The sequence below is a fragment of the Lytechinus pictus genome, chromosome 4 (assembly GCF_037042905.1).
Source record: "Lytechinus pictus isolate F3 Inbred chromosome 4, Lp3.0, whole genome shotgun sequence".
NCBI classification, from domain to species: domain Eukaryota; kingdom Metazoa; phylum Echinodermata; class Echinoidea; order Temnopleuroida; family Toxopneustidae; genus Lytechinus; species Lytechinus pictus.
Window position 1 is genome coordinate 11,490,590 of NC_087248.1, and position 15,297 is coordinate 11,505,886.

Here is a 15,297-nt window from a genome sequence, read left to right on the forward strand (position 1 = left end):
GAAAAATCATTATATTACTTTTTTGCTTCTGACTTCTGAAGTTGACTTTGAAATATTATGTTGTTGAAGCATTGATAATCCATACTTCTTATTCATATAAAACAAGAGACGGAGCTTATTCCTGTATTCATTTGGTCTACAAGCACCGAAGCAGTTGGTCAATTTCATAGATACCGGTAGTCAAATACCACATGGGCTCAACCCATCTGGCCTACTATGAATTTGGTCTAATTGCTGTTTTGGTCCACACTTTACTCAAATGTAATACCCATATACATGTTGTCTACATGCCAATCGTCATTTTGTGTACTGCTCAGATGGTCTGTTTTCCTCCTCTGTCTGCTAATTGCTTACACTTTGACAACTGAAAATTTAATTCTTGAACAGTTCAGCTAATATACATGTACATGTAGATTACCTGTATAGACCTTTAATATGAAGAGCTTGATTCCAAAAGGAGCTAAATCCACTTTTGACCAAAATTGATTTTTTGATACAAATATATGTATGTTAGACGTGAGAATCAAGTGCAACGTATTGCATTTGAATTTTTTTTTGGAAAAGTTGGTAAAAATTGATTGCAAATTTGAGATTTGTTCCAAAAGGAACTAAATCCAAAATGGTTTTGTTCCAAAAGGAGCTAAATCCACTAAACAGTTATTTAAAATTTGTTATTTTACAAAAAGTTATGCATTCAATTTTTTAGGTAAATGTTGTGGATACAAGTTTACACCATCAGTGCAAATTTTGCTGAAAATAAAAAACCTTAATTTACAGAAAAATACCAAAAGTGGATTTAGCTCCTTTTGGAACAAAACTCTTCATATATAGACTACACATGTAATTGGTGCTAGACCAAGTGGATATGGGATGAAATGGGTATAGCCTTACTGGAACTTTGATAAAAGTTTGTGGAGCGTTGTGTCCCAGTGGATTAGTCTCCGGACTTTGAAACAGAGAGTCGTCAGTTCAAATCCCAGCCATGGCGTAATTTCCTTCAGCAAAGAATTCATCCACAGTGTGCTGCACTCAACCAAGGTGAGGTAAATGGGTACCGGCAGGAAGTAATTCCTCAAAAAGCTGTGTGCACCTGAATAGGTAGCCTAGCTTAGCCGGGTAATAATAATAGCAGGGCCCGCTGGGAGAACAGTTTTTTAACTGAAGTGGCTACCCTGGGTAAATATACTGTTATTATTATTATTATAAAATGGTAATTGGGCCAAATAAATGTCAATTAGACCAAAAGGTTACATGCACTAGACGAATTAAGATTAGACCAATAGATGAAACCAAATGGAAAATAGACAAAGCTTTTGTAGACCAAGTGGCAATTTAAACAATTAGAGGCATATCCACATTCCTGTAACAAAGCTACTGACTTGGACTTTGAGCTGAACTCTAGGAACTTCATTATTGGACATGTATGATACCTTGTACATATATCAAAAGAGATCAATCAACTCTATCATTTGTACTGTTTTTCTTTCCATTAATATAGTTTTAATTATGAATCTTTAAAGTTATTATGTGCAGGACATGTATTATAAAAAGTCTATATATCTACAATATGAAATGTCAAACTATTTAACACTTGAAAGATCTCAGAGTTAAATGTAAATCCTATTTTGCCATTATTTTTTAATGCTTTCAAAATTCATTTACAAAGCAATTTATTTACTGGATTTTTCCATTTCAATAGGTTATCTATCAGCATTGAATATATTCCTTAGTTCATGATATAATTTTTTTTTTGTCTACCCAAGTAAAGGGAATCGCATAAAAAAATGTGTTAATGGGAGAGCTTTTAATTTATTCAAGTCCTTTCATTTGTGTGCAACAAAGGTTATGGTGCCTTTGAAAGGACAATAAATGGATTTAATTTACAGGAAAGGATTCATGTCTTTCAAAGGCACCATAACCTTTTTTGCAGACAATGAAAGGATTTGAATAAATTACCAGTTCCTCCATTAATACATGTACTGCCAACCCCTTACTTGTGTTGACATTGGTTTTTAATATCATGAAGGAATATTCAATGCTGAAAGATAACCTTTTAATAGGGGGAAAAATCATGTATAAAAAAATGAATAGCTTTGCAGATGAATTTTGATAGCATTTGAAATAATGGCAAAAATAATGAAAAGGTTAAGAGGAGTCTGCTGATTAGCAAGTCTGATGATCATATTTCTCATTTTCTTTGGTGCAAGTCCTTTACCAAACCCCGGACAAAAATGTTGTCTTCGCTCAAGCATGAACGATGCTTCTTATTTTTTAAGTGGCATTTGAACGATAAGACTTCAGAGCATCTATGAACATTGAAATGTAGACATAATGTGAAACTCAATTTTCATGAACTGTATAACACTGTTCCAGTGTTTTTTTTTACGCACTGTATAAGCATGGAGCTATTAAACACAAGAGAGTATAACCTGATTCTTCGTTGGACGAACATAAAGTGAGACTCTGTCGGTACTTTGTAGCAAGGTCCAACACCTCACCTAGGAGTTGAGGGATGCTAGTATTTCACTGCTTGGTATCTGAATGCAGAATAATGATAGAAGTAGGAGAGTACATTATATCAATTAAGAAGCAGATGTAGGACTAAATATTACAATTAATAGCATATCTGAAGCAATCAAATTACTACATATTTTAGACTAATTTTAGCAGATTAATACTCATAAAATCATTTGGGTGTACTCAAACAACATCAGCTTCTGCCAAAAGATATCAATTATGTACATCAAACTTTAAAACTAAATAAATGTTTAATGGATGTGTTTTTGGCCCAAGTCCATATCCCACTTTGAGGGCTATTTTCTTCTTTTTTTGCTTCCTTTTTGTCCTCTCTTTTTTGTGTGTGGGGGTTGTCTTTGGGTCCGAAAAGGGTCACCCATCATCGTATCTTTAAGTTTTTCCCTCACCTTGTTAATCGGAGTGTAATGAGCGTGATGGCAGTGCTCGTACACGGGGTCATTGTCCGCGCGGTTGTACGCGACGATGAGGACCCATCGCCGATTGTCGCTGTCATTGCGCCCGCTGGCATGAAGGACGTTCGAGTGAAAGAAGATGGCATCGCCAGGATCGATCTCGACGAAAGCGTGGCCGAGCTTCTTCCTGGCCCACTCGACGCGCTCCATGTCTGCCCCGGTCTGCTCGCCGACGAACTTGTGGTCGACACGGCCCATGTGATGCGAGCCGGGAATCACCTGGTATTCATACAATGATTAACAAACAAATAAAATAAAAAAGACATCAGAAAGGTATCGAAAATGACGACGATAAGCAGATTTAGACAAGCAAAACAGAGGGATGTGTTGGGGGGGGGGGGGGGGGGCTCCTTGCCACGAAGGAAAAGGGTTCACTTGATTCCTTATCATAAATTGCCATATAGGTCGAATCTGAACATTTATTTTTAATCTTTGAAATTTCAGAATCGCAAATTTCGTCTCAAATCACTTTTTGACGATTCTATTTCGCTATTGGCATCGCAACTAGAAGAAGCGAAGCTGCTCGCAGTCAACATCAAGCGGTGTCGTCAATATCAAATCAAGATTAAGTTTTTGAAATTTCATAAACTCATCATGAATTTGAAAGTATAAATTACATGAATAGAACATATGACACTGTCAGATAGTTAAAATGTTATTTCACTACAATGATCTATGATAATGTGGGAGCAATCAACCCCCCCCCCTGCTAAAACAGTGATAGTAATATGAATCCCATGTACACACAGTTTTCAAGAAAATGATAATCATAATTTTCATATCACAAAGTAACAAATGTTATTGTTATAGTCATATACATTCATTTGAATTCCAGTAAATGCTTTCAGTAAATGCATTCTAAACACTCTACAATTCAAAAAGCTGTCGCTCGATCGGTCAATCCACTCCATTATTGACTATCAACATGCTTCACATATCCTGGGTCCCGTAACACAAAGGTTAGCGATTGATCGTATGCTTGATTTTCACAATTGATTGTACATTGTAGTCAATGCAATCAATCGTAGAAAAATGTTTTACGATCATTGCTAAGCTTTGTGGTACGGGACCCTGGTCCCAGAAAAGTGATAAATCATGGTTATGTTATGGGTTTTTTTAAGTTAACTCCGTCGTTAGACCATGGTTACATTTAATCATTATAGTGATTATTAATTCCGCAGACTTTTACAATTATCAAAACCTGTGATTAATAGAATTAAAACATTACATAGACAGTCCCTCGTGTAGCGGGGATGGATATATTTAATCACATTAAATGATACCCTGTTTAGGACCTTTAGGGAAGAGAGTTGGCTATCACACGCTTCAATATGTTAAATTAGTACCAATACGAAGGATTTTGAGATACAGCATCTTGCAAAGCGCTCGCGTTCTTGTTTTAGTAAAATACAATGTTCACGAATTCAAACGGTGCTTGAAATATTCGCTTTTTCAGGAATGAGTAAGCTAGTGATTCAGTAAACAAAATGTTTACGCTTCGCGCTCAGATTATTTGTTCATCGACACACTTGTCCTGTTCATAAATTCAAACGCTGTCTAAAATGCCCCTCTTTCCATTCAGTAGCAAAGTCTATGTTTTTGTTTTTTTAAGTTATGCTGCTCGTGCTCGCATTTTTTGTACATAAGTTTATCAAAAGTTGTTATCGAACTACTTGCTTTAAAAAATCCCACTGAAATGAATCATGACCATGATTGGTATAATACAAAGTAGAATGTTGAGTTTAGAATAAAGTCCGTTCCTATCCACGTAATAGAAAAGCATAAACAAGAAACGTTGTCGTCTATGTGTTATGCCTAAACTAGTTCATGAAGAATTTATTTTTAATCGAATCAGAATTAAAAAAAAACATTGCCATACATTTTCATTAGGTTAATACCTTATGGTACCTCACAAAAAGCATTAGGGCAATATTAGGGCAATAAGTGTGAAAGGAGGAGAACGCTGGATGGATTACAACCAAGAAGAAAAGTACCTTACCTCCAAACAACCATTTGCTTTCTCACATTTGTCGATCGCTATGAATACAGATCCCATATCGGGTGTCAAACATCCGTTCCTATACCAATACCTATTAAGAAAGAACCACAACAAAACATGGTAAAATAGTTTTTAAACAGGTGTGTACACGCATTGTTACCAAGAATTGTTATATAGCGATTTAATTTACTGATATGTATAGCTCACGGTAGGTGCCGCGACCGGGAATCGAACCCCGATATTGGGAAATAATGGTAATAGATATTAAAGGGGTCGTTCCATCGATCTCATCGTATTGTCTTATCTGTTTATGAATAATAAAAAACGCCCTCTTGCTTGTAGCTTACATGTACATACCTTCTTGAAGACTTACATAATCTTACCATAACTATAATAACCATTTATGGTAAAGGCAGTCAATGCACATCCACGCTTAACTTTGAAACATTGAGTTCCTCAACGTGGTTGATATTTTTACGATTTTGAAAGATACGCATTCCATATCGTGACAATGTTCTTATCTAAGTAGACAACAAACTCGATCATATTTCATCATGTACTCTCTAAAATGTTCACTATTGACGCCGATTCCAATGTGAACTCTAAACGTTCATTATACTCTTTACATTATTTAGCCGTCTGAATATGAAAAGAAAAGGAAAATCGTATTTAGCCATAATTAGTTTTTTTTTTACTACATAACATTTGAAGAGTAGCATTAATATGCTCTCCCCACCCGAAAGAAAGGTATTTCTATCACATACTACCCCTCGACCATACCCCCCATGACCAAACGTTCTTACCCGTAGTCTTGGTGCCAGACGTGTTTGCCACCCGTCTTTGCCTCTTTCAGCATGAGTTTGGCATGATAGTGGTACACCTCCCCTCCAAGAAGCTGAAGAGAGGGTATTTGATGAAATTTATTACAAAAAGAAATCATTGCAACATTCAATCTTTCCTAACACACATTGTTTATAAGAGATAGTATTCGGTTATATTGGACATCTATGTACATACACTTGGATATGTTATTCATTACAAGGATGCGAATTATATATTCATTTTCTTCCGATTGAGTTGACACATGGATATACTAAAAATCGCGATGATGATAATGATGAAGATACTGATATGAAGATGATGCTGCTGCTGATGTTGATGTTCGACGATTTAATGAGGGTGATGAATATGAGGACAATAATGATGTTGGTCGATGATGATAATGACGATGTTGTTGATGATGATGATGAGGATAATGATGGTGATAAATATTATTATACTTGTGATGATGGAGACGATTGTGGTGATGGTGATAAATATATTTATGATGATGATAATGATGGCGATGTTGATGATGGTGGTGGTGGGGATGATGATAATGATGACGATGCAGATGCTGCTGCTGATGATGATAAAGATGGCGATGGTATTGATGGTGAAGATGATGATGGTGGTGGCGATTACGATGGTGAAATTTATGATGGTGGTGATGGTGGTGGTGCTGATGCTAATGATTATGACAGCGATAAGGGAAGGGTATATAAGGAGGAGAGGAAAACGATGACGATATACATAATTCAGGTGGTGGTGGTGATGGTGATTATGACAACTAAGACAATAATCGTGATGACAGTGCTGGTGATGATAATTCACAGCATTCGCGCCATCATATGGCACACGACATGAAAGAAAACAAACCGTACCGCTTCCATCGTACCCGCAATCTTCTCCGATCTGCTAATGAGACCAGTGATGTCATCTTTTGGTTCATTCCATAGCGTCATCATCCCTTTCCGACCCTCATCATCAGTCCGCCCATAGGCTTTGTCCAATCGTTCCTGGTCATTCTCCAGGAAGCTGTTCGTCATACGGACTTCTTCCGAACTCAGGGCATGCCTTAGGTAACAAATCATAAAAGTCTACAGCCGCATTCCCTCGAGAGCGGAGAATGTGCACGAATTAAATGTGCAAAATACTGTATAATGACCCGGGGACCTGGTTTCATAAAGAATTACAACTATTGTAACTTTGCCATTATGACAACTATCATTGAAACCTTGATTGTGATTGGCTGCTTAGCCCCATCGTAATGGTAAAGTTACCTCTTTATGAAAATGGGCCTTGATAATCAATGATTAGAAAAAATTAGATTTAGATATTCATTGCACTGCTGCTTCATTCGATTTGAATGCTAGTCGACGCATGGAGTAGAAAGTTATGACTTTTAAAAGTTTTTATTAATTTCACAAAGCAATTATTCCAAAAAAAAATTATTTTATTTCCAATAGAAAATATAATACAAACTCATAACATACGTGGATAATTACATTGAAAATAAATGATAATCAACACAATATGCACAACCTGTGGAACGTTTTTTTATGAAAGGACTTGTCGGACGTTTTATCAGACATGTCCTGTTTTATCCGACAGTTGCCATAGTAACAGTGCTTCTCAACCAATAAAAATCAAGGAAAGTTGTTAGATCTGACAACTTGTCGGACAAGAATGTTGATGAAACTCTCCCCTTGTCGATATGCTAATGGGGAACCGATGACGTCACCTACTCACTATTTCATTTGTATTTTATCATAATTATGAAAATGTGAAATATTTTAGTTTTTAGTCATTAATTATAATGTGAAAAAACGTGATTCCTTCCCGAATATATGGCATTTTCGTTGTGGTAAACCAGTTTGATTTGATGAAGAGTCTTCTTATAATCAAATCTACAAAATAAAAAAAAATGTTTTAGTCATAAATTATGATAAAATACAAAAGAACTATTCAGTGAGAGACATCATCAACTTTCTCATTATGTACATCACAGTGATGTGTATATAATTGTTTTGTGAAAAACAAGCAAACTTTAAAGATGTCAGAACTATCCTTTTTTTTTACATCCGATTTCGATAAAAAATTTGCGCGTCATGCTTGTTTATTTTTTCTCTTTTTATTCAAATCAACTTTTCAATGGGGTGGGCCTGATCTTGGATTTAATAGCCTAAAACAATAGAAATGTCATATCATATTAATTACTTTCAGACGAGATCGCTATTGTCTGAAGAAATGTCAGAATTCTGCTAAAGAAATCAAACACAATCAAAATAACCAGTGTGTGAATTGGTTCCTGATCTTTGAAAGAGTAAAAGTCAAGTATATTTAGACAATAGTGAAGAGAACACAAAAACCTCAATCTGCACAAGTCAGCAAAATACATGTATTGTAAGCAAAAAAAAAATATATATATATACCTTAATATGATAAACCCATAGCGATCGAAGGTCGACTTGACGTCAGAAGTTACTATGAATTTGTCGCTGTAGTCGTAAGTGACATCTGTGTTATTAAGGAAGAAAAGAAAACAAACAAGTACATGTGATTCAAATTCGATTGCACAGACAAAATAGATAAAGGAAGTAAATCAATAAATTTCATATTGTATTTCCCGTATCGTTTACTATGCAAAGTGCTAAACTTGCATTCCTGGTTGCAGGTAATAAAACAATTTACCTAAATAACTTATCGCCACGATAATGCCCGAATGGGTTTTGAACCCCCAGGATCTTGCTAGAAGTCCAACATGATGCCCAATCATTAAATACTATCTAACATAGATATAAGTGGATCAAGGGACTCAAAGTGACCCTCTCCCGCCCCATTATTGCCGGTGCAAAAAAAGGGAACAAAAGGGGAAAGAAGGAGAGAGGTGGAAAATAGAAAGATGAATACAAAAATAAGAGGAGAAAGAAACGTGAATGAAAATAGGAAGGAAATGATTGGAAAATATAAACACTTTTATACAGTCACCATTTACCCCCCCCCCCCAAAAAAAAAGGTTTCTTTTCAGGTCTTAACATAAATTAAAACTTTCCTTTATTGATAAACAAATCTTAGCTCACGCTTAGTGCTCACATGACGGATTCAAGAACAATAAATGCTCATGTTAATTAATGAACAACCACGAAGTCTTTGTCGAAAATTGGTGAAACAGCAGTTTCGGCCAGGACTCTGGACGAATGACATAATTTGTAATTTTTCTGTCAGCTCCGAAATTTAGGACGTCATTGTTCTGGTTCATCGATTTTCGACAAAAGCTGTTTGTATATTATTTACTATATTTATATTTTTACAAACGAACACATCTTCGTGATTTCCTACATAATTATGTCGGGGCAGTATATCTATACAACAAAATATTAATTAAAGTAGCTGCATATCGGCGAAAAAGTTGGATACACCACTGATCACCACATGAGCTCAGGACAATGCGAGAATATAGGACAATAAAAAAGTAATTATAAGTATATACCTACCAGACAGGTCCATTCGAACCTCAGAATATATCGCTGCCAAGAATAAAGAATGTCCGCACTCGATGGCAGCTCAGGAACTTCTGACTCCCTTATACCTGGGTGATTGGTTTGAGGAAATTGCAAAAAAACAAAATCAAATTGTCATCTGGTCCATATTGATCCTAGTGTTCATAAACAGGGAACAATTCTAAGACCGAGCCAGGTAGCACTCGAGAACGCAAATCCAGGTTTCCAAATGGACTTTTGTGTATCACATCATTAAAGGTCAAGTCCACCCCAGAATATTGTTGATTCGAATCGATAGAGAATAATCAAACAAACATAACGCTGCAAATTTCATCGAAATCGGATGTAAAATAAGAAAGTTATGACATTTTTAAGTTTTGCTTATTTTTCACAAAACAGTTAAATCCACAACTCAGCGATATGCAAATGAGAGAGTCGATGATGTCCATCACTCACTATTTCTTTTGTTTTTTATTGTTTGAATAATACAATATTTCAATTTTTACAAATTCGACAATAAGTACCAACTTAACTTAACCATAGACTGTTAAAATAATGGTAATTCCACATGTTTAGGGAGAAATAAAACTTTGTTTCACTTGACAAGGAGGAAAAAATTAAAATATTTCATATTTCATATAATAAAATACAAAAGAAATAGTGAGTGGGTGACGTCATCAGTCTGCCAATTTGCATACCGACCAGGATGTGCATATAATTGTTTTGTGAAATTAAGCGAAACTTTAAAATGTCATAACTTTCTTATTTTACATCCGATTTTGATGAAATTTTCAGTGTTTTGCTTGTTGGATTTTTCTCCTTTTTTCAAATCAACCTTTTGTTGGGGTGGACTTGTCCTTTAAGGTTACTGAAATTGACATTTCCAGATAATGCTCCGTGGGCATGGGAAGCAGGCGATTATAGCCTCGTGTCCCAGGTATCAGAGTTCAAATATTTTGATTGTGTTTGGATGTTTGTTGGTAGCTTGACTCGTAGTTTGCAAACACAGACCCTATGATTGGATCATCATGTATAGGCCTATAAACGAGTGCACGTGTCTTGAGGGAAGTCTAGATGATCTACCTTTTTTTTTATGTCAGTTCCCTTTTAACATCACTTATTTTGTGCAAAACAAGATAAGTCTCTGTGTACTGGTTCCCCTTTTCCTTTCGAGGCCGCCATTAATTAATTCACGCTCTAAGCTTAAGATGGCGGTCTCCCACATTTCAAATGACGATAATATGATTACAAATATAGCCAATATGTTTTTTTTTATGTCAGTCATTATTCTTGTTAATTTTGTTAATAATTATGCTATTTGTATTAATCATTACGCTTTTTTCTTATGGATATGTAATTTTAAACAAATGTATGATAGGCATACTTTTGCCATTTGATTGTGGCAATAAAATCAAATCAAATCAAATCAAATTCATTGTGATTCATCACAGTATTAAGATTGATTTGACAAACTGGCTGTTTGTGACTCTAAAATAGGCCTAACAGATAAATACACTCGCACCCTCACACACACTCGTACACCCTTATACAATCTAAAAAAATGAAGTGCTAATTTAGCTCTTAAGGAGCGTGTGTAGTGACTGCACTTCGGAGTGCTGATTTTTCTCGTTCAAATTTCAACTAATAAAATCAGCGCTTCGAAGTACGCAGACGCTACGGTTAAGTTTCCTCAAAATTAAAATCCTGGCTAATGACAATTATGTGTGGCACATTAAATAAAATAGAAAGGATATACAAAGTTAGGAATAAATCTGCAGAGATATAAGCGAACAGAATATATTTCATGCTTAAAACCCTAAACTTGCCAGACAAGCACCCCCATTGGCGGCGGTAACATAAAAATTTAAGGGGGAAGGAAAAAAATATTTTCACCTATACATTTTCCCAGTCGGCTGCTAAAAGCTGATTTTGTTTATATTTTTGTTTACGGGGTAGTCCACACTAAAGTCTGAAGTTTTAACTACATCTTAGTTTTCCTTACAAACAAGATGAGATAACATAAGGCAGGCGCATTACATAATTTTGCATCCCGTGGGCCCTACCGGTTTTTGGCGCCCTTGTGTACGCCCCCATTAACATGAATGATGAACAGGATTGGTATCTAAACAAACATTTTAGGCGAGCACGAAGCGCGAGCTGAATTTTTAAATATATTTTTACCTGAAATCTTGACATTCTAAGCACTTTTGGTCATCAAGCGAATGGGTATCTTTCTATTAAACAATTGATGCGAGCGTGAAGCGCGAGCAAAAAATATATATTCTTACCCAAAAGCTCGGATTCTAAGCACTTTTTGAAACGATGAATAGGATGGTCATTTAACTAAACAATCAATGCGATCGAGGAGCGAGATGAAAATAAGTGATATAATGACTTGAATCGGTAACACTTGAATTACTGCATCATTGCATTATGAAGGGGTAATGAATCCCGTTCATCCTGGCTGGGAAGCATGGGTGTAGAGTCACCGCCAAGATGTTTATTGGAATAGGGTTCTAATTACAATGGAGAGATTTGACCTAAATCTCCTTTATTTTGGTGCGAAAAAAAACCCTTTTTTGGGGTTGTCAAGTTTTTCTGAACAATATCCCGTTGGATCGAGTAAGTTTGTGTATTTTCCATTTTTGACTGTTCTGTCTTCGTTTCTTTCTTTTTTTCTTTCTTTCTTCCTTCATTTCTTCATTCCTTCCTTCTTTTCGTCTTTTTTTCTCTCTCTTTATTTTTTAGGGGGGGGGGGCTGTTCCCTCCTCCTGAAATTTAGGGGGGACGTGTCTCGGCCCCTGCCCCCCCCCCCCCCGCCCCGCGACCAGTGAATCGCACACTTTGACCCGCTCTCTTACAATCGTCTCGTCAAACTGAAATCTTGACTATGACGCAAATAATAAAAAGTCATCCCAGTAATATTTGCTTTACTAACTCCTCTTCAAAGAAAGTAACTGTATCAGTCATTCCTGGCAAATATTTGATTTCATTGTGATTTCATTCCATTCGTCAAATATTGACGGATATGGCTTATGATGAGAAGATGTGTTAAATCATGGTTAAATTCAGTGAGAGGCGACATGAGAGTGCCTCTTGAAATGAGAGGCGTCATCTCGGAAGTTGTTTATCTGGGCCCTGGCGTGGTTCAAATAATGGATGGCTTTGGGGGATCGACCCCCTCCCCCGAAAAAAAGAGAATAATATGATATGAAATGAAATGATAGATAAACATATTAAGCCGCCACAAAAAAATAAAATATAATATGCAAGCATGTACACGTATATTAAATTAGATAATACGAGTACTGTGCTTTAAAATTGAATTGCCTTCCAAAATTGAAAAAAAATTCACTCGGTCGCTACAAAGCTCCATTTCAAAATCATTTTTAAATCTAGAATTAATTAATACGCCGTTACTGATAATAATTAGCCAATGTTTTAGTTTTTTTTTTGTCTGCAATACAATAGACTGCCGTGCACACATGATACAATTGAGGGCCAGCAATATATTTAGGGAGCAAGAAACAACTTACCTCCGAAAATCAAAATACCAGTGAACAGTTTCAAGCCAGAATTACTTTACATATAGATGTAAAATATATATGAGTTCCTAATAAAGTTCTCCTAATTCTCAGTTTTACTTTGTCAATTTTTCTCCTCGGTCTCATCCCTCTTACTTCGATGTTTTTTTTCTGTATTCTCTCGTTTTAGGTTATTGTCCTTGTACTGCTAAACAGTATACAATTTGTAAAGTCACTCCTTAGTTTATCTTAATGAGACGACCCCCCAAAAAAATATATAAAAAAATTTAAAAAAAGCAAAAGAGGGAGAAGAAAAAGAGTGGAACGGTTATCATTATGAGATTGAATTGAGAACGAGTATGAAATTGAATTTTAAGATATAGCTGAATTTGTTTAATTGTTTTGGGAATCTTGCTTGGATCTGAGTAAATTCTTTGAGCAAGCTCCTAGAAGGCATACCAAGAGAAAAAGAGCTCATCTTTCCACCGAATCTTTACTCAACCTTGATCTAAATGTTCTCTGAAGTGAAATCGAGTAAATAATTCACTCTGCAGATGGTGTGAATAAAATTTCAATCCATCAGTCCCTCCGTTCTGTTCCATTGACTGTTTATAGCCAAAACAAAATTGCAGCTCACTTCAGTTTCTGTTTATGTAATATCATTGAATTGTTTTGTTATTGTCAATGTGCAGAGGCGTCGATCCTGGGGGGGGGGGGGGGGCGATCGCCCCACCAATTAAAATATTGGGGGGGGGCAAACATCATTTGCCCCCCCCCCAATAATTCCGGATATGCATTAAAAAAAACAAGATTGTAATGTTCAGCAAGCGAGATTGAGATACACAACTCGTTCTTTATTTAAAATCGTGCTCAAAATGTCCGCTTTTTAGATTGGAATATAACAATTTTCAGCTCGCGCTTCGCGCTCGCATCATTTCTGTAGCAAAAACCCATAATTTTCATGATTAAATTGGTGAATGTAAATGTCCCGTTTTCAGTTCTAAGCCTCAAAAGAACTGCTTCAATTTGCAATCATCTTTTCTTGGATATATAGCTTGTTCTTTATCAAAAACGTCCAGTAAACTCATTTTTTCAGATCGAAATATCAAAATTTTCAGCTCGCGCTTCGCGCTCGCATCTATTCTTCTTTTAGATACAAATCTTAATCATTGGTACCAAAAATGCTTAGAATATCAAGTTTTCAGCTCAGAATATAAAAAATTTGAGCTCACTCTCGGCACTCGTACTATCTGTGTAGTGAGATACGTGTCTGTGTCTCATGAGTCATATATATATATATATATATATGTGTGCGTGTGTGTGTGTATAAAATATATATATATATATATATATATATATATATATATATATATATATATATATATATATATATATATATATATATGTGTGTGTGTGTGTGTGTGTGTGTGTGTGGGTGGGTGGGTGGGTGGGTGGGTGTTATGTACGATCGAGCGCCTTTGGAACGTTAATGATTTTGCCCCCCCAATCTGAAAACTGGATCGACGCCCCTGTCAATGTGTATTGTGTACTGTTATTCAATTGTATTTTTTATGAACTTTATTTTGTTGAACGGAAATGAATAAGATCTATTAATGAAATTTCACTAAATTGAAATGAGACTTTCGCTCGTTATTTAGTGAAATTCATTCTTCTACAGTGTGCATTTGTTCACTCCAAATCCTCTCTCACTGATGTCACTACATAATACATATGTTAGTGAAAATCGAGTGAATTACTCGTTAGTTGTCTTTATTAAATCAATAAACAATAATTAACGTATTGGTCAAGCTTCAATAGAATTCGGTTTTCATTATAAGGTAGTATATGGGTACCACTCGCTCGCTGTCTCAATGTTGTGGCCCTATATACTCCCGGTATATACTTTACAGATGATGGGGGCTGAAAGCGAATCGGAATTAGTTTTCAAGGAAGAGGTCTAGCCAGTAGCGTACCTAGGATTTTCCACAGGGGGGCAAAACCGTCCGCCAAAAAATTTGACAAGCAAAAAAAAAAAAAAAAAAGGTCCTCAACCACATGTATAGGATTTCGAACCAGAAAAAAAATTGACAAGCAAAAAAAAAAAAAAAAAAAAAAAGGTTTTCAAGCTCGTCAGGGGGGGGGGGAGCAAAAAAGGTCTTCAGGGGGGGGGGGAGGCAGGGATACGTCCTTTGCATGGGTTGTGCCTCGTCAGGGGGGGGGCAGACTGCCCCCCCCGTAGGTATACGCTAGTGGGTCTAGCTCTTATTCATTTTTTTAATACAATTCCTGTATATCAGTCATGAACCTTTAGTTCTTATATCGCGGCAAATCAATTTAATTATTCCATTATCTGGGGCGGAGTTTCCCTATAACCCCACTTCCAAAGTTTTTACATGTATATCTCCACGAGTTCTATACAATTTTTCTCATTAAAAAAAATACCCCACCCTTCCCTTTCTCTA

General features: G+C 36.0%; 1 protein-coding gene across 1 annotated transcript; it reads right to left on the reverse strand.

The window, feature by feature from the left end:
• Positions 1-1,315: 1,315 nt before the first annotated feature.
• On the reverse strand, positions 1,316-9,567 carry LOC129259554 (L-proline trans-4-hydroxylase-like). The gene is made up of 7 exons (XM_064098385.1): positions 9,306-9,567; positions 8,244-8,328; positions 6,693-6,885; positions 5,793-5,884; positions 4,990-5,080; positions 2,925-3,209; positions 1,316-2,537 (listed from the first exon to the last, which is right to left on the reverse strand). Exons 1-7 carry the CDS (start codon positions 9,316-9,318, stop codon positions 2,499-2,501), a joined length of 798 nt encoding a protein of 265 aa, XP_063954455.1. The 5' UTR covers positions 9,319-9,567; the 3' UTR covers positions 1,316-2,498.
• Positions 9,568-15,297: the final 5,730 nt, after the last annotated feature.